This window comes from Ischnura elegans, chromosome 2 (assembly GCF_921293095.1).
Source record: "Ischnura elegans chromosome 2, ioIscEleg1.1, whole genome shotgun sequence".
NCBI lineage: Eukaryota > Metazoa > Arthropoda > Insecta > Odonata > Coenagrionidae > Ischnura > Ischnura elegans.
The window spans coordinates 136,080,253-136,107,246 of record NC_060247.1 but is presented as its reverse complement, the minus strand read 5'-3'; the positions used below and the strand labels follow the sequence as shown (position 1 = coordinate 136,107,246).

The 26,994-nt window shown below is 36.5% G+C and overlaps 2 protein-coding genes across 2 annotated transcripts; both read left to right on the top strand.

Annotated features, from left to right (window-relative positions):
* The first annotated feature begins 867 nt into the window (after nucleotides 1–867).
* Nucleotides 868–3,600, top strand: LOC124153264 (proline-rich protein 4-like). The gene is made up of 2 exons (XM_046526362.1): nucleotides 868–942; nucleotides 2,989–3,600. Exons 1-2 carry the CDS (start codon nucleotides 931–933, stop codon nucleotides 3,598–3,600), a joined length of 624 nt encoding a protein of 207 aa, XP_046382318.1. The 5' UTR covers nucleotides 868–930.
* Nucleotides 3,601–15,306: 11,706 nt separating this feature from the next.
* On the top strand, nucleotides 15,307–24,221 carry LOC124153263 (titin-like). The gene is made up of 4 exons (XM_046526361.1): nucleotides 15,307–15,321; nucleotides 16,597–17,229; nucleotides 21,839–21,916; nucleotides 23,563–24,221. The coding sequence occupies exons 1-4, from the start codon at nucleotides 15,307–15,309 to the stop codon at nucleotides 24,169–24,171; spliced, it is 1,335 nt and encodes a 444-aa protein (XP_046382317.1). The 3' UTR covers nucleotides 24,172–24,221.
* The last annotated feature ends 2,773 nt before the right edge of the window (nucleotides 24,222–26,994 follow it).

The window sequence follows — 26,994 nt, the reverse complement described above, 5'->3', positions numbered from 1 at the left end:
GACGACTGATTTTTCAAAGCATGGAATGCATACTGATGCATGAGTGTATGCTTCAATGCATGAAGCATACACACTTGAATCATGAGAAGTTATCATAGATCATTTAGTTACGGATAAGAGGATTTTCACATGATCAATTAAACTAACGAATCAATGAAACGAAAAATTAACGAAACTAATTATCAAAAAAATGCAAATGCTTAAGTGTGTGAGCTATCGTTATGCTCTGAAGAAAATCTGTTTACAGCACGTGCAGAACAGCATACTATGGCTGAAGCACTTTTTATAATTAGATGCTCTCCGCAGCTAAGGCGAAATTAGTATGGATGGCAGAAGACTTTAAATTGTGCAGTGACGACGGTTTTACATGGTATGGATCTCTGTGTACAAAAACTTTTTTATACTAACCGCGTAAATTAATTGGTTTACTTAAATTACAAGTAACTACGTTAATATCACTGGAGGCTTTGGATCAATGCAACGAAAGAAATTTGTATCGATGAATTGATATAATGGCCGATAAAAATGGATGGCCAATATTTAGGCAATTGCAAAAGGTGTGATTTATATTGCTTGGAATTGACAATTGCTAAGTTGATAGCCTTACAGTGCTCTACACGCTAAGCACTCCGCCTTCATTCTTTTTAAGTTCCTGTGAACTACCTCTTCCTTCGATATAACACAGCTATCGACCAATAGAAAGCAATGTGAAGGATTCCATGGGGATTATCTCCATTAAAATTAAAAACAGAACACCATCGTTCAATTCAGAAAGCAGGGAATTCACTTTCAAGTTCAGCGGACCAAATCCATTCCCGGGGATATATATAGCGATAACTACTTTATCCGGCATTCACTCAGCTCACATCGGTCAGGAATACACTTCTTCCCAGGATTATTACCAATAGCTGTCGTGAACATCTCTTCGAAATGAAAACTCAGGTATGTAATCACTAATAAGAGTAACAACTGTGTTATAAACGTTTTTATCAACTTGGAAAAGACGCGAAACTTGGGCTGAGACATTTAGAGCTTGATCAATGGGCAATGCTGACTTCATACCTAGTAACAGCCAATACCAATCGACCGATCGATGTAGAAAATTAAAAATTAAGTAATTACACTTAAAAATTATGTTACTCATTGGAAATACTTACCATGATAAGAATTGAAGCATCTGCTTGTTAATTTCAATTAGCCCCAGCCTTCGAAAAAATTCGATTTAGGATACACGTAAAAGAACTTAAACGACTAACATTAATTAAGTTTATGATGCTTTTAAAAATGGCATTATAGCTATTATAATTAGATATTACGACAACTTTATTTTACCTTTGAGATATGTAAAAATTTTATTTGGGTGTTGATTAGAGTAGCGATAAAGTGAGGATAAATGCAACGGCGCGCCGTTAAAAAATAATGGAAAATGTAGATAAAGTACCATATTTTTGGAATATAACGTTTTTTACTGCATTAAAATCCTTCAAAAACTCTACCAGCAGTTTAACTCCGAAGTTTTTCGGGGAAAAACGAGATCGGGCGTGTTTTTGGAAAGTTGGTCATGTTTGATCCCCTGTATCTCAGTAACGGATTAGATATAGGAAAAATAACTTATTATACCGTGATCACCAACTATTTGTGAGTATATACGCCAAGTTTCAAGTCTCTATCTCAAAAAACGCAATTTTGGACTTTTGTCCACCTTTTTCCGATTTCAGACCACTGTGCGGCGGTGCATGTATAGTAAGTACTTCGAATGAGAATGTTTATGAAAAGGACGAGCTATTATTCAAATCAACAGCAGAATAATTATTTGCGAGAGCTAATAAAAAAATGGAAAGCGTATAGGGATAGTTAGACCTCGATTATGTGATTCAACAAACGCTAGCCAGTCTGTGACTGCTACATCGGATTGCCTAACGCATATTGTGGCACATACCCCCTAATAAGGCTTTTCCTTGAGGAAATTTCAATGCATATGCATTCAACATGAGGAAATTTCAATGCATTCAACATGTCATTCCTCTCTGCCAGGAAAAGAAAGATAATGCTAAAAAGAAGTGCATCGAAATTTTATCTTAATTTGTTTTTTTTTTGTCATCTGGCAAACGCAAAAATTTATCAATTCTCAAGAAGCCTTCGGACACTAATATTCCTCTGTTTTAAATATTTCAAAACCTATGGAGAATATATTACTAAGCCCAAATACCTGCCCGTTTCGGCAATAAACGGTAATAAATATAGCATTCAAGGTTTTATCGATGAAGTTTAAAGTTTGTGTAAAGAATTTTATGGTTTTACGATGAGTGAGAATTAACAACAAACATTAAGCGTAGGCAACTCGCGTGCCAACCAAAATGTCTGCCTGGGGTGGCACGCGCTCACTCTTGGGGTTTTATCGCGGGAACCACCGGTCACAATTGGAAAATATAATAGGTGCAGCATATCAGGTGTAAAATGTAACGATGGTTAGATAAAAATTAAAAATAGATAAAAAACTGAAAAATACCAGCGCCATTCATATCCGAAAAATAGCCAAAAGTGCCAAAATTTTACAACTTTGAGTGCGATGCGGCACGTTTTCCCGTTATACAATTTAAATAATATTTTACAGCATATGTTTTTACACCAATTTGGCTTAAAATGAGGGGGTGTCCCGAAATAAATTCGAAAAATCGAAAAATAAGGACCACCCTACTGTAACACGGTTACTTTATCGATCATTCGGGCATAAATGCATTTCAGCATTGTATTCTACGATGTATTTTATCTTTTGAGTAGGTCTTAATAGATGCATCTTATTCATGCGAAGAGACTATATAAAACAACAGACGATGCGGACCTGAACTGATGCATGCGTAGTACAAAGCTTGCTGTTGGTGCCTTTGTCAAAATAATTCATGAAACTCAATGAATGCGTTCCCCGAGGTCAATCACTCCAAATTCAATCAAAAGTAAACCTTTATTCCTGTATTATTCCATCCACAGATATCCGCATTACTTCTTGCGGCCGCATTCGGCATCGCATTTGCCGCTGACGTAGAGAGTGAAGGTGCCAAGACGAATCAAAAGAGGGGAATTCACGACTTGGGCTACGGAGGACACTTCGAGGGAGGATACGGAGGAGGACATTTTGGAGGAGGGTACGGAGGAGACTTCCACGGCCACCACGAGGAGGAGCACGTGAAGACGGTGACGGTTGAGAAGAAGGTTCCGTACCCAGTGCCTCATCCCTATCCCGTGGAGGTGGTGAAGCACGTCCCCTACAAAGTGGACAAGCCCGTGCCGTACGAGGTGAAGAAGCCCTATCCCGTGATCGTGAAGAAGCCGTACCCCGTGACCGTGGAGAAGCCGTATCCAGTGACCGTGGAGAAGAAGGTGCCGTACCCGGTCTATGTGCCGCACAAGGTCCCCGTGCCGCACCCATACAAGGTGTACGTGCACAAGCCAGTGCCCTACCCCGTGCACGTCCCGGTCAAGGTGCCGGTGCCGCACCCGGTCACCATCTACAAGAAAGTGCCTGTCTACGTCCACCACAAGCACCACGAGGAGGTCCACCACCACGAAGGCGGCGGCTACGGTGGAGGACACCACTATTAACAAAAAAACACCATGATGAAATCATGATGAAAAGCTTTAATAATTTTATCTGTAAATTGTTACGTTTTGTTTTTTTTACTTTAAATAAAGTTTGGAGTATTTAACCGTAGACGCTTAATTTTGTACTTTGCTTTAAGAATCCGCAGCACTGAATTATTCAGGTATCTACGTTTATGGTGCGTTGTGCGGGTATAAATTATATTTACTTGGGGAAAAGTTTATTGGAAGAAATCATTGGGAGAGCCGAAATTCGAAACTAAAACGTTATCTAGGAAAGTCGCTCAGTGGGTAAAGAAGGTAATGTGAACTAGAAACGCTGACAGCGGAACACTCAACTGGATATGTCTTGAAGGAAGAAGCTTGATGGTGCAGCTATTACCATTCCGCCAACTGGGATGAAAGCTTCTGAGTTTTTGGTGGTAATCATTTACAATATGCTCGAAGAACCATACAATCTACTCAATTATTTTAAATATATTTTTTCTTATACAACACATGTAATATTTAACAGTGGGGCACTCATTTATTTTAAATACTCTCTTGAAGTCATGATTATTTTTTTCAAGTGGAACAATTTCAACTTGTCATGAAGTGACTTTTTCACATTCTATGAAATACATATTACTTCGGGGTAAAACACCTGGTAGGCCATGTTAACGCTATTGGTAATATTCAACAATCAATAAAAAATATAGCACAGGGATGCACAAGTGATTCTTGGTGAGCAAGTGATAGTATCGAAAGAAAATGAAAAACAGGCGAGTTTCAGAAGCCAGAATAGCATAATAGCGCAGCATCAAAAACAAAATACATTCAAAATAAGCATAAACCTTCCGATTTATATTGGCACAATAATCAAATAAGACATATAAGTCGTCTATATGACTATGGACGAGTCATCCGTTCAGAATTGGAAAGAGGAAGATATTAATAAGGCGAAGAAGAAACATTTTATTTATGCCCAGAGACTATAAAACAACAGCACACGATGCAGGCTTCAACTGATGTATGCCTGGTATTATGCATTTCGTTGGTGCCCAAAATAAAATATCGTAACAATAAAGAGATTACCCATGCATAATAAAAAACGCATGTTTTTAAACCAAAAGGTGTAAATGACAAAGCTTTTAATGCGCTTGATACACAAATAGAAGAGCTCTCGTGGTGGCATTGAAATTTTGCTAGAGCGCAAGCATGGAGATATGCTTGAAGCAGAAAGAGATTATAAAGGGGGATACGGCGCAAGACACCGCTGATAATTGATACAATCATGAGGATATCTTTCTGAGAAGAACAATTTATTTATGCTGTATGATATGTGGCACCATTGGGTGGCAGATAAACATTAACAATTAACGACCCACCGAGTCGACATCGACTGAACGACCGACACATAGTGTCATTATCAAGGTAATCCAACAAAAACTTTCTCGGCATATATACCCAGGCCAAGGCAGGAGGTGGGGGCATATGGAATTGGAGTGAGGGGAGTGGGAGGGGGAAACAGTTTGGGTGAACAAATGAGTGAAGGCCGAAACCAGAAGACATGCAACAAGAGGGGCGTGAAGGTTTTGACGTCATGGGGAAGCTGAACTTTAACAAAGGTGAGTCAGTACAAAATAATGCACCATTACAAAATCCATCCGAGCCTTTGGCAATTTTAATTTTTCCATAAAATCTAATTTAAGCCTTTTTCCAATACAATGTAAAATATCTACCTAATTCAAATATGCTAAAATGGTTATTCAGGCATTAATGATTAGCCAAACAAGATTTTCCGTCATTATATTCCTTCATAAGTGACTCTGAAATATTTATTACAATTGCTCTGCTTGCAATATTAATCTGCAAATTGTTAAGTTTTGTTAATTTTCACAAAATGCAGTGGAACAATGTTATAGTATTACTTCAATAATACATATGTGACTTAAAACTTTTCCGACGACTTTATATAGTGTCGTTAATGATTTTAGATTAATTTAAAAATATCATTCATTTATTTGTTTTTATGAATAATTAGATAGTACCCATTTATATTTTAAAAAAATGTATGGAATACAATGACGAGCCTTTTACAAGGCACTGTATGGGTCAGAAATTTTCTACCCTCAAATGCTTTAGAGCGTAAATATCTCTTGGAAGCGATCAGCCGTAATTGACTGGACGACGAAGGTGTGCTCAGAAGGATTCCCTACCTTTCTCCCGAATCGTTTTTTCCGACGACCTTTTTCCCGAATTTTTTTTTCCGAATCCATTTTTCCCGAATAACCTTTTTCCCGAAAGCTTTTTTCCCGAAACCCTTTTCTCCGAAACATTTTTTACCGAACACCTAATTTCCCGATTGTATAAAAAACAAGCTATTTATCGTAAAAATCAACAAGTGGGACTCCAAGTCCCTTACAATGACCCAACAGATAGAACCCTCAAAACGACAGTTCATATGATGGCAGCTTTAGCGTTTGTTCCAGTTGAAGACGTTGAAACAACTTTCGAGCTTCTAAGAAAGTACGCGGATAAAAATATTCCCAGACTTGAGCCAATTATGAAATATTTTCAAGAAACATGCGTTATTGGCGTAAAAGCTGTTGGCAGACGACACGCGACATGCACGAGAGGCTGAAATCGGTTGTAGAAGAATATGAAGATTACAAGAACGATGGGAATTTTCTTGAATTTCTTAGAGCTATCGCGCACAATATAGTTTTATAAAAAAATGATGTATCTTGTGTATGAATATATTTGGTTATGAAAAATATGAACTCATTTTTATACAATCGGGAAATAAGGTGTTCGGTAAAAAATGTTTCGGAGAAAAGGGTTTCGGGAAAAAAGCTTTCGGGAAAGAGGACGCGTTACGATTCGGGAAATAATTCTTTCGGGAAAAAGGTCGTCGGAAAAAACGATTCGGGAAAACGGTCGGGTACCGCTCAGAAGAATTGGGTAGTTTCCTTCATCAAAGAAAACGAAAGGCATTGATTGCCATTCGTTACCCACCATTAGTGTGTTCATAATATACAAATTATTTGGTTTTAGAAATCACAGTTTAGACGAATGGGATAGTCAATTTTAACCTCATTTGAAAAAAGCCAGATTGGCGCCCATGCGATTCCACTCCACGTGACGTCACAGGGACCTAGTTTCTATACGAGTAGATAGGAGTTTTACATCGTCTGAGGTTACCAATACATGCATGAGGCACAGAACTCAGGGAAATATGTCTTAATAATCACCTATTAAACCTGCCCATGGTCGGAAAGTTTCCTTCGCTTGATAAGGTATTAATATTCCTTATTTAAGCCAAGCGCTACCAGATAGCAGGGTACTCTGCTACCTGCTAGCATCCTGCGTCGTATCAGCGCTCAAAGCCTCGCACCAAGGTCACCTCACTTGCGGCAGCGGGAACCAGAACGACGTCATACGGAGTTTTCGCAGCATTCATTCTTAGCCGTCTCGTTTTCATGCGCTTGAAAAATTTCACTTTTCATTTAATGGCGAAAAATTGATATCGCCGTTAAAAAATCTGAAAGCGTGAAATACGTACTCCCGGAGTAATAATCTTTCGATTTAGGCAATAAAAAATAATAGGAAAGCACCCTATTGAAGAAAGAAGACAAATTTATTCTCAACACACTCTACATGCGTCGATAATAGTTAATGTCTATTCACTCAAATATCCCTCAGCTATTGCTTAACATGACCTAAGTTAAGAAATTGTATTAATTAATGGTAGTGGTATAAATTTATAAATAATGTCAAAATATTATGAATTATCCAAATGAAAGCATTTAATAATGCAGAATTAAATTTTTTTTAATAGCGAAAAAAACATAATTGGGTAGTAAGAAAACATAATATATATTCTCGTCCCAAAAACAAGATCCCTCGTCTTAAAAGACTGATTGATGAAAATACCGTGGACGTGTGTTTCTTTGGCCCAAACTGAGAAAGAGATACAACGTACTCTGGTTATCTTATGGGAACAGTTTTTCAAAAGATTCCAGCAGTTTTCACTAGGCTGCAGCATCAAATGTTAGTGGTGTATTCCTATCATTTCATTGTTCACCACTTGGATCAGCACCAGTGGTTTTCTATTCTTTGGGCAACCACGTGTTATTCTGTGCTCTGACACCTATGATTGTGAATACTGGTCTACCTCTGCTACTAGACTGGTAAGTATCTATTTTGGAGCACAATTTAATATTTAAGGCATTATCATAGATGAACTTTTAAATATTACTAAGGGTTTTCTGTAAAAAAATCATAATACGAGGTTCGTTTAATAAGTCTATAGAAAAAGGTATAAAAACAAATTACAATGGGCCAAATTTTAATTTTTTTCATGATAGTCTCATTTCTGCTCTATACATTTTTGTAAGCATTTTTCCAAGTATTTTAAGCCGTCCAAAAAGCAGTATCGGGACATCCTCAAAATAGCCATTAGTTTGGGTGATGACCTCAGACGTAAATCTTTATCTGTCAAGCTATATATTCAGGTTTTGAGATTAGAAAAAGTCACTGTAGGCCAATTCTAGTGAGTTGTGTAATAATTGAATCCTTAATTCCGTAATTTTGACTATTGCAACTGAACTGGAGTACAACCGTACATTGCCTTGTTGAAGGAAGAGCATTTTCTGTTTCAAATAAGGACGCTTTTCTTGATTTCTACCATCGACCGGTCCAATAGCGATGCATAATACTCTCCTTCTATAGTTTTTCTCTTTTTCCAAGTGATCGACGTAGATTATTCCGCACCCATCCGAATTTATTGCTGCCATGACCAAACCGGCCCATATCATCTTCTTTGACTGCTTTGGAGACCGTTCATCCGCAAAATGCCATTGTTTTACCTCTTCTTTTGTCTCTGTAATGTAGTGATGAATCCATATTTCATCAAAAGTTATGTAACGATGTGAAAAATCCTCAGGATTGCGAAGTAAAAGCGCCGAAAGAGCCTTTGAGTTGACCATATGATTGAGTATATTCTCCACCGTGAGCAAACGCGGCAGCGATCTTGCCAAGATTTTTTTCACACCTAAATTTTCCTGCAAAATGAAAGCAATTGTGCATTGCGATATGCCTGTCGCCTAACCTATATCGCACACTTTGCTTCATCTATCACGTAAAATCGTACCGTGGATTTCGCCAATCATTTCGGGGGTGTACACTTCCTCAAGGCATCCGGGACGATGCTCATTTTTTTGAATGTACGGCCTAGTTTAAATAAACCAAATTGTAAATAGTTCCAAACAAAATAGCAGATGTTCCATGGACACTATGCACCTCAGCTTTGATTTCCTTCAGAGTGAACGCTTTCATTAACAAGTGTTTGATCACCATACGAAACCCCCTTTTATGGATTGTTATAAACAAGTGAAAGTTGTTCACTACAATAGTAACAACGATGAAAGTATGGCAGTGATACAGCTGAAACTCTGACAGCACACTATCCACGAGTGGTGTTCTCTGGTTAACATAAAATTTTGATACTAAGAGAGCAATTTATAGGAAATTCTAGTGACTTATTGAACGACCCTCGTAGCACCAGGTTTCGTAACCTCAAAGTTAAGACCTAATTTTTCCCAGCTTTTTTCTTGGACAAGGTGGGTTGTACTTTTGCAAACCTCGTTTTCCCCCAAACAAAAATCCTTCAAATGCATGAGGTGTTCTTTTTTTCTAAGTCAACGTAGGTAGTAGGTCTACATTTCAGATTTTCTGTATTATATCTGTTCTGTTTTTAGATGTAGTTTCTTAGCTCCAGTCCTATAGCTGGCAAAACAACAGAATAAAAGTATCGAAACTTATGCCAAGGGATATCGTTTAAAATATCATTAGGTTTATAAATATGTCGTCGTATATATTTATTTATAAAAATGAAACAAGAGAAACGGTGAGCGGCATGCTTCGTCTGTTAGGGTCGCAGGCTAAGCTGCGTACTGGTATTAAATTGTCATAGAAAAGGATGTAAAAAACGTAGATCATTTAATTCGAATATTAAAAAATTGATAGAGGTGGATGGATTCGATTATTTGGAAAGCAAGATAACAGTGACGGGAGAAGTAAGAAAGAAATTATCAGAGGAATAGCTCAGGCGAAGAGAGCATTCCAACAAAAGAGAGACCTTCTTACAGCGGGAAACTTAAATATGGAAGTAAAGAAACAATTTATAAGAACCTACATTTGGAGTATGCTCCTATACGAAAGTGAGGCATGGACAATGTCTGCAGCGGAGAAAGCAAGGATAGAGGCCTTCGAAATGTGGTGCTACAGAAGAATGATGAAGATCAAATGGATCGACCGAGTTAGTAACGAGGAAGTCCTAAGAAGAGTAGGAGAGAAGAGAAGCCTCATGAAAACCTTAACAAGAAGACGGAACAACCTTATAGGCCACATCTTGAGACATGATGGCCTGATGAAGACAATCGTCGAAGGGCAAGTGGTAGGCAAGAATGGAAAAGGAAGACCTCGAACAAAATATATGGAACAAGTAAAGAAAGATGTGAAAGAGAAGAAATACGTAGATGTGAAAAGACTAGCTGATAGGAGAACTGAGTGGAGAGCTGCGTCAAACCAATCTTACAGTTGTTGACCAGTGATGATGATGATTTTAAAAATAGGCAAAAAATAAAAATAAGACAACACTAATTTTTAAAAATCACTTACTTTAAAACAAATACGTTTAGCTTAAACTGCCACTAATATGTATTTTTATATAAAATTCATTGATTTCCTCTTGATTCCAGGTCTTAGCTTTTCTTACAATGCTTTTAAGTGGGTAAAATCACCTAGGGCAAAAGTAACCCTCAAGGGTAATATTGACCAAGGTAAAAAAATAAATTTTAATGAATTAGATTTTTCCTTCTCGTCATGTCCTCTATTGCATAATGATCTTACTTTCTTGGAGTATAGCCCAAATAATTCAAAAGTGATTTGCCTACGTTTCGGTTTATTTTAAAGCGTCCTGGGGGTTTCAATATATTCTAAGGTTCCTCTTGTATTCCTGCTTAAATTTTCCATTCTCAACGCTCAATATTAAGCCATAACCCATTTTTTGAGCGTCATTATATTCCACGCATTAAAAAATATAAATAGGCGCTATCTTATTATTCACAAAAACAAATAAATTAATGATACTTTTAAATTAATTTATAATCAGTAACGACACTATACAAAGTCGTCGGAAATTTTTTTGAGTCATATATGTATTATTGAAGTAATACTATAACATTTTCCACTGCATTTTGTGAAAATTAACAAAACTTAACTATTTACAGATTAATATTGCAAGCAGAGCAATTGTAATAAATAATTCAGAGCCACTTATGAAGGAATATAATGACGGAAAATCTTGTTTTGCTATTCATTAATGCCTGAATAACCATTTTAGCAATTTTGACATAGGTAGATATTTTACATTGTATTGACAAAGGGCTTAACCCGGTAACGCCTAAATTAACTATTTCATCCCAACTTTTTCGTAATATTCAATTGTAAAATCTGATTGATTAGATGCAAATTAATACTTTTATTACTAATAGTCTTGAAGATACGGCCTGGTACATGTGGTACTGCTAGGTCCATAAGGGGTCAAAAATCGAAATTAAATAGGCGTTAGTAATTTCACAGTTTAATGCAAGAAACGTTTACAAAATTTCAATTTTGAAAAACGTAATTATAAATATGCTTATTAGTTTCAAATACTCAAAATCCCGAACAAATTACAATAGATAACAAAAAAAAGTTCGTTTAGTTTTGCACTACCAGCTGGTACCATATGGTACCGCTAGGCGTTAACGGGTTAAATTAAATTTTATGGAAAAAATTGAAATTGCCAATAGCCCGCATGGACTTGGTAATGATTTGTACTGACTCACCTTTGTTGCTTCAATATTTTCAAAGGTTCCTCTTGTATACCTGCTTAAACTTTCCAATCTCGACGCTCAAAATCAAGATATAAATCATTTTTTGAACGTCGAGAATGGAAAATTTAAGCAGGAATACAATAGAAACCTTAGAACATATTGAAGCCCCCGGGACGCTTTAAAATAAACCGAAGCGTAGGCAAATCACTTTTGAATTGTTTGGTCTAAACTCCAAGAAATTAAGATCATTATTTTAAATAACTAAAATAAAAAAAAGAAATTGATAACTGTTCAGATACGGTACTAGAGAAAGTCTATAGTATGGGTTATATTGTTCTAAAGGCCTAAAAGAGTAGAATAGAAAAAAGAGAGTATCTTAAAAAAAAGTCTTGAAAGTTGGCCAAAGTAACCCATATCTACGGCACCGAAATTAATGTTTAAAATGAGTAAAACATATTAAGCTCACTCTAATTTAATATAAATGCACCGATAAAAGCGATAAAAATTCTGAGATCTCGTTCAAACAGAAGATATGCTAACATGCTTCGGTGCACTTACAATTTACCTTATTGTATGACTGAGATAAAAACCACCAAACTTATTCGAGGCTGATGGTATTCTACCTTGAGTCCTAAGTGGATTAATATGCTTCGCATACGCCCTTCAATAGTTTCGGCAAATTATAAAATTTCAGCAATTTAGAAAATAAATTCTCAACCTGATAAAAACTTTCTATCAAATATTTTAAGGGAGCGCCCTAGTGTTTGAATTTCCCAGTGAAATGACTCATAAAACCCTCAAGCCGCAGCACAGGGATATGGACACCGAAGCGCCTAGGGGGAGAAAAAGGGAGGGAGGGAGAGGCAACTCCCCTCCCAACTTCGCCTTCAACAGCTCACGAGGAGAAATTTGATACGATAAATTTGATACAGGTCGCCGATATAGGGGTCTAAGTCACAGTTGATATGTGATACCTAGATGGTGGTGAGTTAAGTTCTACATTGAATAAACATAGTGTGTTCCTCACTAAGGAGCTGAAAAAATAGACCTACGAATGCGAAGGTCTTTTGGAGCTTACACCTTTGAAATTGCCGGCGATGGTATCTTCATTATGTTAGCAGGCATTACGTCAAAATCACCTCATCTATAGCAACTGAAGTATTGAATTGTAGTTGATTTTGATGGAATAGACAGTCTGTTTAAGCAATGAAGATATCATCGCTGGCAGTTTTCGAAACGGAGTGGAAAAATGGGTGGCATACGAAAAATGGTGAGGTTTCTCATTTGATATATTCGTGAAATATATTCAACAAACGTAATGAATTATGCATAAAATGTAACAATAAATTGCTGTGGAAGGCCGAAAATTGCGTTTCAAAAAATAATAAAAAAGATAACAAAGTTGAGGAGAAAAATGTAAACACTTCAAGAGCACTTAGAACCCCTCTCAATAAGAATATGTGCTGCTTTCAAAAGTTAAATGTGTACGTAAAAACTGATCGTTTAATGCTATTTAGGCGACTGCCTATTCTAATCCCACGTCATTTGCAATTATTCATGCGGCAGCTTACATATTTGCCGTCAAATTTCTAGCAAAACTGACTCCATGTAAAGCATATATAATCATTTGAAATAATCCTGAAATTTAGCGAAACTTTTGGTATAAATTTATAACTTATTTGGAATACATTCATTTAAACAGCTTCCATCACAGCACAACGGCTTTTTAATTTGGTTTGACCAGAACACATTTAATTTATAGGAAATAACAAAGCGTGAAAAAACTAATGGAAAAGTAAACAGAAATAACAGATTCACTGGGAATCAAGGATATTTAGAGTGGGTAGAGGGGGGTATTAGCAGAGCCGGATTAAAGGAATTCCAAGTGAAGAAAGGTCGGATTAAAAAAATATTTCTAAGGTAAATAATCCGATGACGAACAATTGCGAATGTTCTTTCGCTCGAGAAAATGACACACACTGGAGTTATCGTTACCTATAAGTCTGCGATACTTTAAATTAAACCTTATTACGCTGTTTTTTAATCCTTTGACAACGATATCTGCTTATTGTATATGCAGTTGAGAAATATATTTGAAAAATGAGGGGGGCCAGAGTTTCCCTCACCTATTGAGTTTGCCTACCAATGTGTCGCAGTTAACCTCGCTTGGGCTGAGAGAGTCAGCAGGGGTCGGCATGGCCACCTCACTATTTTGCAGGGCCTTGACTTTTTGCCCATTCTGCCGCCCCTATCTCTCAACAAAAAAATACGAAAATGAATGCTTTTACATACACTAGCAATTATTTAAAAAACTGTTCTGCGGTTTCCAAGGAAATACTCTATAGTTGCAATTAGAGAAAACTTCGTTTCCCCGAGCAAAAATGGTAATTTTACTGAAAAATAATATTCGAGAAAAACTGAATGCAATTACATAAAACTGCATTAAGTTCAACAGATTCAGGCCTCAATTGGTGGAAGATAGACATATTTATTTAAATATGAAACTGCATTCATTCACACACGTGGCTGGGAGTAGTGGCTTAGCCAGGGGGGGGGGTCCGGACCCCCCCCCCCGAAACATAAAAGCACAATTATTTTCCTTAAAAAAAAAAAAGAAAACAAATTATTGAAAAATAATCAATTTAAAAAGTATTTTTTTAACAAATGAAGTTTTTTCGATTGTGAAAAGTGTTCAAATTATTTTAAAACCCCATTAAAAAGTACCCTATTTTTTAAAAATTCCCCCCCTGGTTTTGGACCCCCCCGAACGAAATTCCTGGCTACGCCACTGGCTGGGAGAATGTTTAGTAAATAAATTTAGTAAAATCGATTTATAAAAGCAAATGAAAGAACACCTGCATCGGCCCTCATGCTTTTCTGATGGGTTTACCTAAATAGGAATCCATTTGCCCTCCGATGATCAATTCTTATCCCTTACTTAAGGGCGTGTAAACTCGTGATATAAGTGGGGGCATGAAGTCTTTCCATATGCCATTCAAATTTTTCGCACTTTCGCGATTTTTTTCTTAATTGTAATTTGCTTGTAATTTGCTCCTTACTGAATGAGAATTCAACATCGTGATCATGTATCATCACCGCTTGATCTGCTCAAATTTCGTTTGGATCCACTCATTACCCCTCTTATTTAAGCTTGACTTTATTTTCTTATCCTGTACAACTCAAATATTCCTTATTGGCATTTTAATCGTTTTTTGATGACCTGTATATCCACATTCTTCAAAACCCCTGCTCCTCTTCATTTCGTCCATAAATTTCAAAGACTTTCATGCCACTTATTCCAGTTTCACATTTAAATGGTTAAGCTAATCATTTTTATAATTGAGTTATGAATTCCCAGCACTGAAAGAACGGATTGAGTTAAATAAAATAAACGAGCATATTTTGAATAGCTGCAACATTCTCATCATGTGGAATGAGGTATCTGCGGCGTTAATTACATAGTTAATGACTTCCTATTGTGTCAAATGCCTAAGTTATCGTTACATCAATTGTTGAAAGAAATTTGTTTGATATTATTTATAAAAAAATGTAAAAAAGTATCTCAAATAGGTGTATCTCAATAAGTATAATAGGTGAAGTAGTTTCTAAAATTAGACTTTGGTCGTAGCTAAGGTGAAATGAGTATAGCTGGCGGAAAACTTGAAATAAAGCAGTGACGATACTTTCAAACGGTATGGTTCTCCGTGGGCAGAAATGCATTTTAAACAGGCTGTAAATATAAGTTGGCTTAATGCAGTGATACTGCACAATGATTATATCATAGGAACAATATGTGTAGGCTTCGGGTCATTACAATGAAGGAAAATAATGTCGATGAATTGGCATAATGGTAGATTTAAATGTAAGTAGGGCCAATATTTAGGCGATTGTATAAGGTGTCCTATCTATGGCTAGGAATTTACAACTGCGAATTTGGTAGCCTGCAGCGCGCTACACGCTAGGTACTGCGCCCATATTCCTCCATAGTACTGTAAACTACAATTTCCTTATACATGACACAACTGTCAACCAATGGAAAGTCATGTGAGGGTTGCTGAAGAAGATTATCTCCATTAAAATTAAAAGCAGAACGCCACTGTTCCATCCACCAAGGAGGGGATTCACTTTCAAGTTCAGCGGACCAAATCCATTCCGAAGCATATATATGGGGAATACTACCTTATCCGTCAAGCACTCAGCTCACATCGGTCTGGAATACACGTCTTCCCAGGATTATTTCCAAGAGCTGTTGTGAACATCTCTCCGAAATGAAAACCCAGGTACGTTCTGGAGTAATTTTTATTTTAATTGATCAGAAGAGTAATTTAATAGTTTTTGGGACCAATTTAGGTGACAAAATCATGTGTAGGTTTCTGGAAAAACTGCGTTCATAGTAAATACTATGTAATAAATGTCTTACTCAACTTGTAAATAATGCCTAATTGGGGTCGAAATATTCATGGCAGAGTTATAGGGTTATGCTTACTTCACAATAATTAACGGAAAAATCGATAGAACAAAGTAAAAAAACGATTAACACTATGGGGAGAAAAATTGAAATTACATATTGGAAAAATATTTAAAAAACTATAAATTCTTTTTATTTCCAACATGCATTTTCCATCTGCTTTTTCTTATAAATTTCGTCCAGCTATCCAAAAAATTCGATTGATGATTGATTATACATGCCCCATCGAAAAGAACATAAGCGAATAATAAGAAAAAAAAATATTTGGTAGCATTATAAATGCTTGCTCATCCGTGATATCAACTCTATAACTTTTACGAAGTGGAAAAAGTTCTATTAGGGTGGAAATACATTGGCGATTAAGTGAGAATGACTGCAATGGTGGTAATGCGAAATAACTAATTAAAATGAAAGTGTTTATGAAAAGTACGAACTACAACTCAAATCAGCAAAAGAATAAATATTTGCGAGAATCATTTAAACAAAATGAAAAAACTTGATAGATAATCGTAATTGGACCTCTATTTTGTGAATTAACAAACACTAGCCGGTCTATGACTGTTTCATCGGTAGATCTATTCATCAAACTCAATGAATGCGTTTCTCGAGTCAAATCTATCCATAAAGAAACAAAAGAAAATTATTAATCCTGTATTATTCCATCCACAGATATCCATATTACTTCTTGCGGCCGCATTCGGCATCGCATTCGCCGCAGACGCAGAGAGTGAAGGTGCTAAGACGAATCAAAAGAGGGGAATTCACGACTTGGGCTACGGAGGTCACTTCGAGGGAGAATACGGAGGAGGACATATTGGAGGAGGATACGGAGGAGGACATTTTGGAGGAGGGTACGGAGGCGACTACCACGGCCACCACGAGGAGCACGTGAAGACGGTGACGGTTGAGAAGAAGGTTCCGTACCCAGTGCCTCAGCCCTATCCCGTGGAGGTGGTGAAGCACGTCCCCTACAAGGTGGACAAGCCCGTGCCGTACGAGGTGAAGAAGCCCTACCCCGTGGTCGTGAAGAAGCCGTACCCCGTGACCGTGGAGAAGCCGTATCCAGTGACCGTGGAGAAGAAGGTGCCGTACCCGGTCTATGTGCCGCACAAGGTCCCCGTGCCGCACCCATACAAGGTGTACGTGCACAAGCCAGTGCCCTACCCCGTGCACGTCCAGGTCAAGGTGCCGGTGCCGCACCCGGTCACCATCTACAAGAAAGTTCCCGTCTACGTCCACCACAAGCACCACGAGGAGATCCACCACCACGAAGGAGGCGACTACGGCGGAGGACACCACTATTAACAAACATCACTGGGATGAAATAATTGACCATATTCGTGCATGAAAAAACTTTTACTTATTTTAAATGCTAATTGTTACGTTTTGTTTTTTTACTATAAATAAATTTTGCAATATTTTAGTTTAAATATTTAATTTTTGCTTCAAGAATCCAAATAATTGAATGAAAAATTTATGTTTGTACTCGATATCTATGGGCATAAGTTATATTCGAAAGGAGCAAAATTTGACTTGAAAAAGTTATTTTGGAGAGCCGAAATTGAAATATAAATCGTTATCCCCGAATGTCGCTCAGTAAATACGACCTCTGTTTCTGAACTGGAATGTTGACTAGGAACGCCAGGAGTGGGAAACTCTGAAGGAAGATGTCTTGATGGTACAGCTCTTAGCGTACCCTCAACTGAAGTGACGTCTTCTCAATTTTTTGGATTTAATCATATAAAATATACTGAAAAAACAATTGCATTATTCTATTAAATTTAAATTTTTTCTTGTGGAAGACACTTTGAGCCGCTTCAAAACTTGTCTATAGCACACTTACATAGGAATGGGGCGGAATGGGTGTGAACATGAATTGCAAAACAAATTAAATGTGACACAAAAGAAAAAATGTAACTGTTAATTCTTGTCTTTTAATTTGAATGAATTTTTAGGTGCAGTGCACTTTTACTCAGTCTTCTTTGAATCCTAATCACAACATTCACTCACAAGTACAGAATCATCTTATTCACTTATCCACTATTGCACAAGAGTTGTGAGCGAATTTCTTACAAATGGAACAAGCGACCCGGACTTCAACTGATTTGGAATGAAAATCGAGTAGAGGTATAGACATAGTTGTCTCATGGCATCATTCTTTCTCCATTTTTTCTTACCTCCCCGTTCCGCCCCACCTGTTCTGCCCCAAGAGCACGTTTACGCTTACCTAGGAAATGACGCCCGAAAATGACGTACATATATTCCGAGATTCAATCATACGAAACTAACACTAATTGGACGTACTACTTCAAACACATACCAAGAATTACTGTCATTGAAACTCTTGAGTAAGACGTACCATCTATACAAAATCATCCAAAGTTAGAGGACGACGGATAAAATTCACACAACTCACAGTTCACAAGTTAACAATAAACTAATTAAATCAACATGGCTGCTGATGATGAACAATAGCAGCTTAATCTATTTCGAATACTCTCTGATAGTAGACAGCCCTTCTTCGTCGCAAAAAAACCCAAACACCGTTCTAACCCGTGTTCCCTATTTTCGAGTACAAAAAACGAGACTTCTCGTCTTCAAAGGCTGGTAACAATACAGAAATAACTGAAAGAAATAAGCATGATGTATCAAGCTCCCCTTAAGTTAAAAAAAATACCCGCACTGATTAAGCTGATAAACATTATCTGAGATTTCGGCAAATAATTATGCTAACATACTTCAGAGCACTTTCAATTATCCTTTATGTATCACTGAGAAAAAAATTACCTAACTTACTTGAAGTAACCTGCCTTTAATTCTATGTGGATTAATATGCTTTGCATTAGCCTTTCAAGAAATTGAGCAAAGAAAATATTGCAGTAATCAAGAAAAATAAATTCAGAATCCGATGAAGTCATAATATCTAATGTTTAAAAACATTTTCGTAAAATATTGAATTTTTGTGAAGAAAAAAGTTCTCCTATCACTGAGTATCGAATCCAGCTAACCTTGAAAATCATGATAAGCGACGCAAATCCACGAGTGTAATTGTTATTAAAGATGCAATTAAGAAAAATGAGGCTACAAAGTAAACAAGTACAGGTTTTCAAATACTGATATCAGAGGTGATTTTAGAATTGCAGCGGTGAAATATGATGATACAGTTGAAAATTATATCATTTTTATTTTCATTTAGTTTTACAGATGAATTATCCAGCAAGCATAAAAAATTCTTATCCCTTACAAAATCGCGTCACTATTTCCATGGAAGTGGGAGCAGGAAGTCTTTCTCATACCCCATCAGAGTTTTTTACACTCCCGCCAAATTATTTTCTTTTGCACTGCTATTTTTCAAACAATATACTTCAAATGTGAGTGTTCATTATGCGTTTTGCATTACTACTTTTGCTGCTTAAATTTCATTCTGACACACTCATTCCCTCTTTTAGTTAAAAATCTCTTTATTATCTTCCCCTGTGGACCTCGGCCATTTGTTTCTAGCCAATATAGTGAATCCGTCTACTTATTGATCGGTGCTTGAAGAATTGTAATATTATTATGTTTAAAAATCAGGGCTCCATTCGATTTCTTCCGTATTTTTAAAATATTTGAATGTGAATAATTCCAGTTGCATATATAAATGATTAAGCCAACAATTTTCCCAAAGAAATATTTAATCCCGAAATTAGGTGAACTTAATGAATTAGATAAATAAGCAAGAATTGTTTTCCAATATTACTATACCAAAATATTTACGAAATATTCGCCTATTCAGTTTGACCCCTTCGTTGTTTCAGTTTGTTTCGACCCCTACATTATAACTGCCTGAAGTCGCGAGAAAGTAACTCATAAATAAATCTCCGATTGTTGAGTTAGCAAAAATAGAGCCAGTTTTTGCCTTAACCATCAAAGAAGATGGTGGTTCACGATGAAAATAAATTTTAACGTATTTAGGTCAAAATGTATGTTTTTTATTCAATATATTCAAAAATGTACATGGCTACGTATCAATTTACATGGATTTAAAACGGAAATTTATTAAATTAGAAGTAAATAAACCATGTAAAAGTGAAAAGATAAATGTCATTTTTATTTGGTGAAATTTAAATTTCAATCAATGCAGAAAAGGTTAAAACAAAGTGCTGAGTTAGTTGACACCATGGAGAAATGATAGGACTAGGGAACGCCAATGATACCTGCGAACATGAATCTCGAATCCAGCTAACCTTGAAAATGATAAAAAGCGAAGCCGATGGGTGAGTGTAATTGTTATTAAAGATGAAATTAAGAAAATTGAGACCAGGGGCCAGAGCTTGCCTCTCCTCTCGAGTGTACCTATCTATGTGTCGCAGTTGCTCTCGCGTAGGCTGTGAGAGAAGAGTCATCATTGGACCAAATTTAGAACCCAAAGTTCACTCAGAACTAATTTCCGTAACATACAGTGTAAGTCTGCAAATTAATGCAGTCACGGCATTTATTGTAAACAAAATAAAAATTACATTATAATATCTTCTTTTGATAGTTACTTACTGATTCCCTTTCAGTAAATGGCATCGTACATATGCTAGGTTTCACTACTCCATGAGCGGAGATACGGAAGCAGTAACGTTTCTCCATTAATCAATAAAAGGAAAGTTTTTGAACATTGGATTTAGCCTTCTATAAACTCTCACGCACTCTTGGTGTGAAAACAGACTCCGATGAATCATTTTGTTACGAAATGTAAGATTTTTATATGATCATTGAATCGGAATAAGCTGGGCTCACCCTGCTACATAGGAAGGAAAAATCATAAATTCAAAATTTAGTTAAAAAAACAGAAATCAGACATTTGGAAAAAATCCTTCCTACATAGAGGAATAAAGGAGTGGAACGACCTACCTGAAGTTATTTTTAAGGCCTTCCCCGCAAATGCGACATTTTTTAGGAAGAAGTGCTCATCACTTATTGGTTAATTACATAGTGATTTATTTGGGAGTGTGTGACATGGGGTTAGTTGGGTAAATGTTCATTTCTTAGTTGTACGATATTAGAGTTAATGTATTTTGTCGGACTTTTGGAATTGGGTTATAGAGTCATAGTTCAAGTGTTAGTTGTATGATAAGAATTAATGTATTACTTTTTTTACTATAGGTGTCTTTTCTGTTTCATACTTAATTATTGGATTCGTACATTTGTTATTCATGTATGTAAATATTATGCTTCTACCAGGCAATTTCCTACTTGCAGCAATACGTAACAATAGTAATAATAATTGAATCGCCATGCATTGGTGAGTTATTAAATGATGAAAAAAATGCAAATTCTTAAAAACCTGAGTTATCGTGATACCGACCTCTGAAAAGTACCCGTTTGAAATACCATAGATGAACTATTTTCTAAAATTAGACCCTCTCCACAGCTGAGGTGAAATGAGTATGTATGGCAGAAAACTTGAAACGATACAGGGACGACGCTTATACACGTTATGGATATCCGTGTGCAAAAATGTTTTTAAACAGACCGTATTTATTCGTTGGTTTAGTTAAAATATTATCCACTATGCCTATATGATAATATCACTATTTGGAGGCTTCAAATCAGAGCAATGAAGGAAATTAATCGGCACAATGGCCGATTTAAATTGAGGGTCAATATTTCGGCGATTGAAAATGGTGTCATTTATATGACTTGGAATTGATGACTGCGAAGTCAATAGCCTGAAGTGCCCTGTCCGAAAAACTACTACGTCCACATTCCTCTTCAGCGGAAAGCAATGTTAAGGTTTCCATTGGGATTATCTCAATTAAAATTAAGAACAGAACACCATCATACCATCCACGAAGGAGGGGATTCACTTTCAAGTTCAGCAGACCAAATCCATTCCCAATCATATATATAGCGGTTATTCCTTTTTCCGACATCCACTCAGTTTACATCGGCGAGGAATACACATATTCCCTGGATTATTTCCAAGAGCTGGGAACACCTCTCCGAAATGAAAACTCAGGTAAGTTCAGCAGCAAATTCTATCGGATAATACCTCAAAAGTAATTTAATACTTGTACGGTTTAAATTTTAGAAAACCCTAATGCTTAAAATCAAGATTGTGTTTCTGGAAAATTTTAAATTTGAGTAATAAATATATCAGAAATGTTTTTCTCAACTTGAAAAAGGAGAAAAATTCGGGAATTTGAGACTTTCACAGCTAATTCATGTGGTAATGCTTGATTCACACCGACTAATGGCCAAAAAAAGTTTAAGAATGAATAGGAAACAATAAAACTATGTGGAGAAGCAAAACGAAAATATATACTAGAAATATTTAGCATACTATGCATTGAAACGCCTGATATATTACTTTTAATATACCAAACTATCGAAAAGATACTGTTGATGATATATGCCTCGATCAAAGAATAATAAGACTAATGGAAAGAATAAAATTGTTGCTAAAAATATAAATGCTTGATCCGACATTATAACAACATTTTCCCTCTGCATTGTGTCAAAAAAAAATAGTGGATTAATTTGAGAGTGGGGATGAAAACGACGATCGTGTATAATTTAGTATAGTGACTAATTAATAATATAATAACTTAATATGAACATGCTAATATTAAAGGACGAGCTATTATTCAAATAAAAAACGAATCATTTTTTGTGATAACTATACAAAATGATAGGCAAATCTAAACTTATAGTTGGAAAGTGTATCAGTGATTCAGCAAACGGTCCCAATCTGTAACTCTTTAAATGGATTACCTAAAGCATTTAGATGCATCAATTTTTAAATTAAGCTTTCCATTTATAAATTTAATTAGATGTATGTACAATATATCCCTTTTTTCGAGGAAAAGGAGGGCAATAATGAATAACCCAAGCTTTTCATATTTTACTTATTTAATTGTCTTTAATTAATTCGATAGCACCTACCTCGAAAAATCATTAAAAGCCATTTAGCGCTTATAAAATCCTAAATTCATCGGCATAATCACTTTTGCAATCACTTCTCCCCAGATAATTATCAATTGTGATAACGTTAAATATGTTTTGTGGCGTGAACATGGTTTTTAGGGTTTCCTTCCGGGTGAGTGTGTACATTTTCTGCGACGCTTCGAGACACGACACGTCCGTCGTCATGAGGGAATGATGCTGGTGCAACGACCGTGCGTTGCCTGCATTTACTCTTGTGCCGCTCTGGACGTCTAATCGCATCAGTTCGCGCCGATTTTCGTCCTTCGAAGAGTTCACAGTTTTCAGCACTGGTCCCTAAGTTCTCTGCACAGCGCGTATGCGGTGTATTTACTGAAATGCCAATTTCCCAATCGGATTTCAATTGCCTCTTTAGAAAATGTTTTCATTTTAACGTTTGTTAAATATTCTCATTTATTAGAATGGATGACCTTCCAATGATCCTCATATTTTCCAATTCCTCATTTCTGGGAATGAAATTTTTTGTAATACATATTTGGAACAGGTCTTTAGGTTGTTTGATAGAGGACAGTTATATTCACTCCATAATTACTGATCACCAAATCTATTAACCTATATCTAATTCTCCCACCCCGAAAAATTGGCCTTCTTAAAATTAGTGGAGATGTAATCCGTCTTCCCTTGACAAAATATGATCCTAGACATTTAATTTCTTCACAGGTGTCGATCCTTTTACTCGCCGCTATACTTGGGATCGCCTCGTGCACTGCCGTAGGTAGTGAAGATGTCAAGACGAATCAAAAGAGAGGAATTCACGACTTGGGCTACGGAGGACAGTTCGAGCGAGGATACGGAGGAGGACATTTTGGAGGAGGATACGGAGGAGACTTCCACGGCCACCACGAGGAGCACGTGAAGACGGTGACGGTTGAGAAGAAGGTTCCGTACCCAGTGCCTCAGCCCTATCCCGTGGAGGTGGTGAAGCACGTCCCCTACAAGGTGGACAAGCCCGTGCCGTACGAGGTGAAGAAGCCCTACCCCGTGGTCGTGAAGAAGCCGTACCCCGTGACCGTGGAGAAGCCGTATCCAGTGACCGTGGAGAAGAAGGTGCCGTACCCGGTCTATGTGCCGCACAAGGTCCCCGTGCCGCACCCATACAAGGTGTACGTGCACAAGCCAGTGCCCTACCCCGTGCACGTCCCGGTCAAGGTGCCGGTGCCGCACCCGGTCACCATCTACAAGAAAGTGCCCGTGTACGTCCACCACAAGCACCACGAGGAGATCCACCACCACGAAGGAGGCGACTACGGAGGAGGACACCACTATTAACAAACATCACTGGGATGAAATAATTGACCATATTCGTGCATGAAAAAACCTTTACTTATTTCATATGCAAATTGTTACGTTTTGTTTTTTACTATAAATAAATTTTTAAATAATTACATTAAATATTTAATTTTTGCTTCAAGAATCCAAAGAATTGAATGAAAAATTTATGCTTGTACTCGGTATCTATGGGTACCAGTTATATTCGCAAGGAGCAAACTTTGACTTGAAAAAATGTTTAATGTTGAGGTTTAGATAATAGCAGGGGAGAAATCAGATTTGAAAAATATCATTTGGTAGAGCCGAATTGCGAAAGTCGCTCATTACGTAAACACGACTTCTGTTTCCTGTGCCAAAATGTAGACTAAACTCGCTGGCAGCAAAAAAATCCAACCTGATATTCGTTTTAATGGAAGATGGCTTGGTGGATCAGCTATTAGTGATTTGTCACCTGGGGTGATATTGTCTCAATTTTTATAGGTAATAGGTAATTAAAATGTGCCCAAAAACCTTTGGATTCCAGTCTATTCAAAATAATATATTCTTTTTTATACAAGTGATTTAATAGAAGACTCGGAGTCATTTATAAATTTTCGTTAATTTCTTGGAGTCTGGAAGAATTTTTTTAAGCGAAGAATCTCAACTGATCAAGGGCTGCCTTTTTCACGTTCTATGAACTACATTTTGTTTAAGGTTAAAACACCTGGTAGGACAAGTTAACGCTATCTGTAGCATTCAGCGGCCTATGAACGAGATTTCACAGATCGATCAGGGAAACACAAGAGCTTACTAGTGAATAAATCCGAGACCAAGTGAAACAATCAAATGAAAATGAAAATTCAGGTGAAAATTTGAAGCCAGAGTAACATATTAGCGCAGTATCAAAAGAAAATTATATTCAAGTTTTGCTAAATCATTCCAATTAATTTCAGCACCCTAAGAAACATTCTAATATTTAAGTCGTCTAGACAACTATAGATGAATCTTCCGTTGAATCGTTATTAAGATGAAGAAATTGATGAGGAGAAGAAGAAGTATCTTATTTAAGCGAAGACACTAAAAAACAGCAAACAGAGTATTCATACGTTTTGATAACACTTGTTTTGTGCGTTATTTTATGTTGACGATAGAGCATATACCGGCCCTAGTACTTGCTACTTAAATAGTAGAGCTATCGCGGAGGCATTGAAAATGCATCAGTAGAAGTATCACGTAATGTTTGAAGCATGAGTAGAGACTCCACAATGAAAGGGGATAAGTGGAGGAAATCACCAATAATTGATTCCTCTAGTTCGATTTCTTGCTGAGACCAACAACATATTTAGGTTATATGACGTGTGGCACGATGCGTTGGAAGTTATAAATATAATGAAAAGGGACATGATAATATTTCCTGAAATTGCTCTGCGAAATATATTTTCGTATTTTTAGCGTTGTTGTTGGCGTAAAAGTTATTTTAAAAATATTATTCATTCATTTTTTAAGATGAATAATTCGTAAACGACTGGCTTATCATTAAATATTGCTGGTGGTTCATTTACGAGGGACTGTGCCGATCAGACATTCTCTCCTTCAAATGTTTGAGCGGGTAACTATCTCTCGGATTCCATCAGCAATGATTGACAAGAAAACGAATGTATGCTGAGACGAATTTGAAGTTTTTCTTTGCAATCCATTTTGTGTCCATAATAGTTATCGCAGATAGTAAACTCAGATGGATAGTCAGGTAGGGGTGCAATTTAAATGGTATATGCTTTAAATCAGTCAAAGATCCCTCAGCTAATTCGAAATATGACTAATATACCACAATTATGAATTCTCCTGATGGATAATATAAATTATGGCAAATTATTGCTCACAAATTTGTGGATCTATATCTAATTTGGTAGTAAGTGAAAACAATATACATTTGTGCTCAAAAAATGAGTTCCTTTGTATTCAAAGACCAATCTCAGTGCCGATATATATGAAATAGGTAAGTAAAATACATAATAAGTTCACCTTAATTTAAGGCATATGCACTGAGTAATTTAATAATAAGTCGGCCAGTAAGTACGCTAACATTCTTCTGTGCACTTTCCGTTAAACTTAGTGTATGACAGAAAAAATACCACCAATGAAATTAGCATTTCTTACGTTATAACCTTAACTGAGGTTGATGGCAATCTACTTTGTATTCTAAATGGATTAATATGCTTTCTATTAGCCCTTAAATAACTTTGGTAAAGAAAAAAATTGTAATTTAATATGAAAGATATATTCTTAACTCAATAAAACCTTTCTATCATAATTTTTTAATTGAATTTTCACAAAATCTTGAGTTTTAGCGAAGCAAAAAATTCATTCTGTAATAGTCTCGAATTACGCTATCCTTGAAATACCTAGATATGCAAATCAAATGGACGAGTGTAATTGTTATTAAAGATACAATTGAGAAAATAATTGAAAAAAAGAGACCGGGGCCAGAGCTTCCCTCTCCTCTCGAGTGTACCTTCTCTATGGGTCGCAGTTGCCCTCGCGTGGGCTGTGAGGGGATAGTCAGCACTGGATCGCCTGGCGACCTAACTATTTTTTTCCAAGACCGGGACTTTTGGCCGCCCCGTTCTCTTAACAAACAAAATGAAATAAATGCTTAAATACGAACAGCTTTTAAAACTGCCTGCCGCGTTTGTCATGCTAATAAAATTTTGTTGAAAGTAGAAAAAAATTCATTTTTCTGGTCTAAAAACGCAATTTTACCAAAAAAATGTTAAAGTGCGTAATGAAAAATTGATGTTAGCGACAAGCGCTTTTCATTTTTTTTGTTGTACTGACCAGATGTAA

Excerpts from the sequence above, each read along its gene's own strand:
- LOC124153263 (XM_046526361.1), top strand. Across the intron at positions 17,230-21,838 it reads ACGGCGGAGGACACCACTAT|TTTACATCGGCGAGGAATAC; the intron begins TAACAAACATCA and ends ACATCCACTCAG. Across the intron at positions 21,917-23,562 it reads TCTCCGAAATGAAAACTCAG|GTGTCGATCCTTTTACTCGC; the intron begins GTAAGTTCAGCA and ends ATTTCTTCACAG.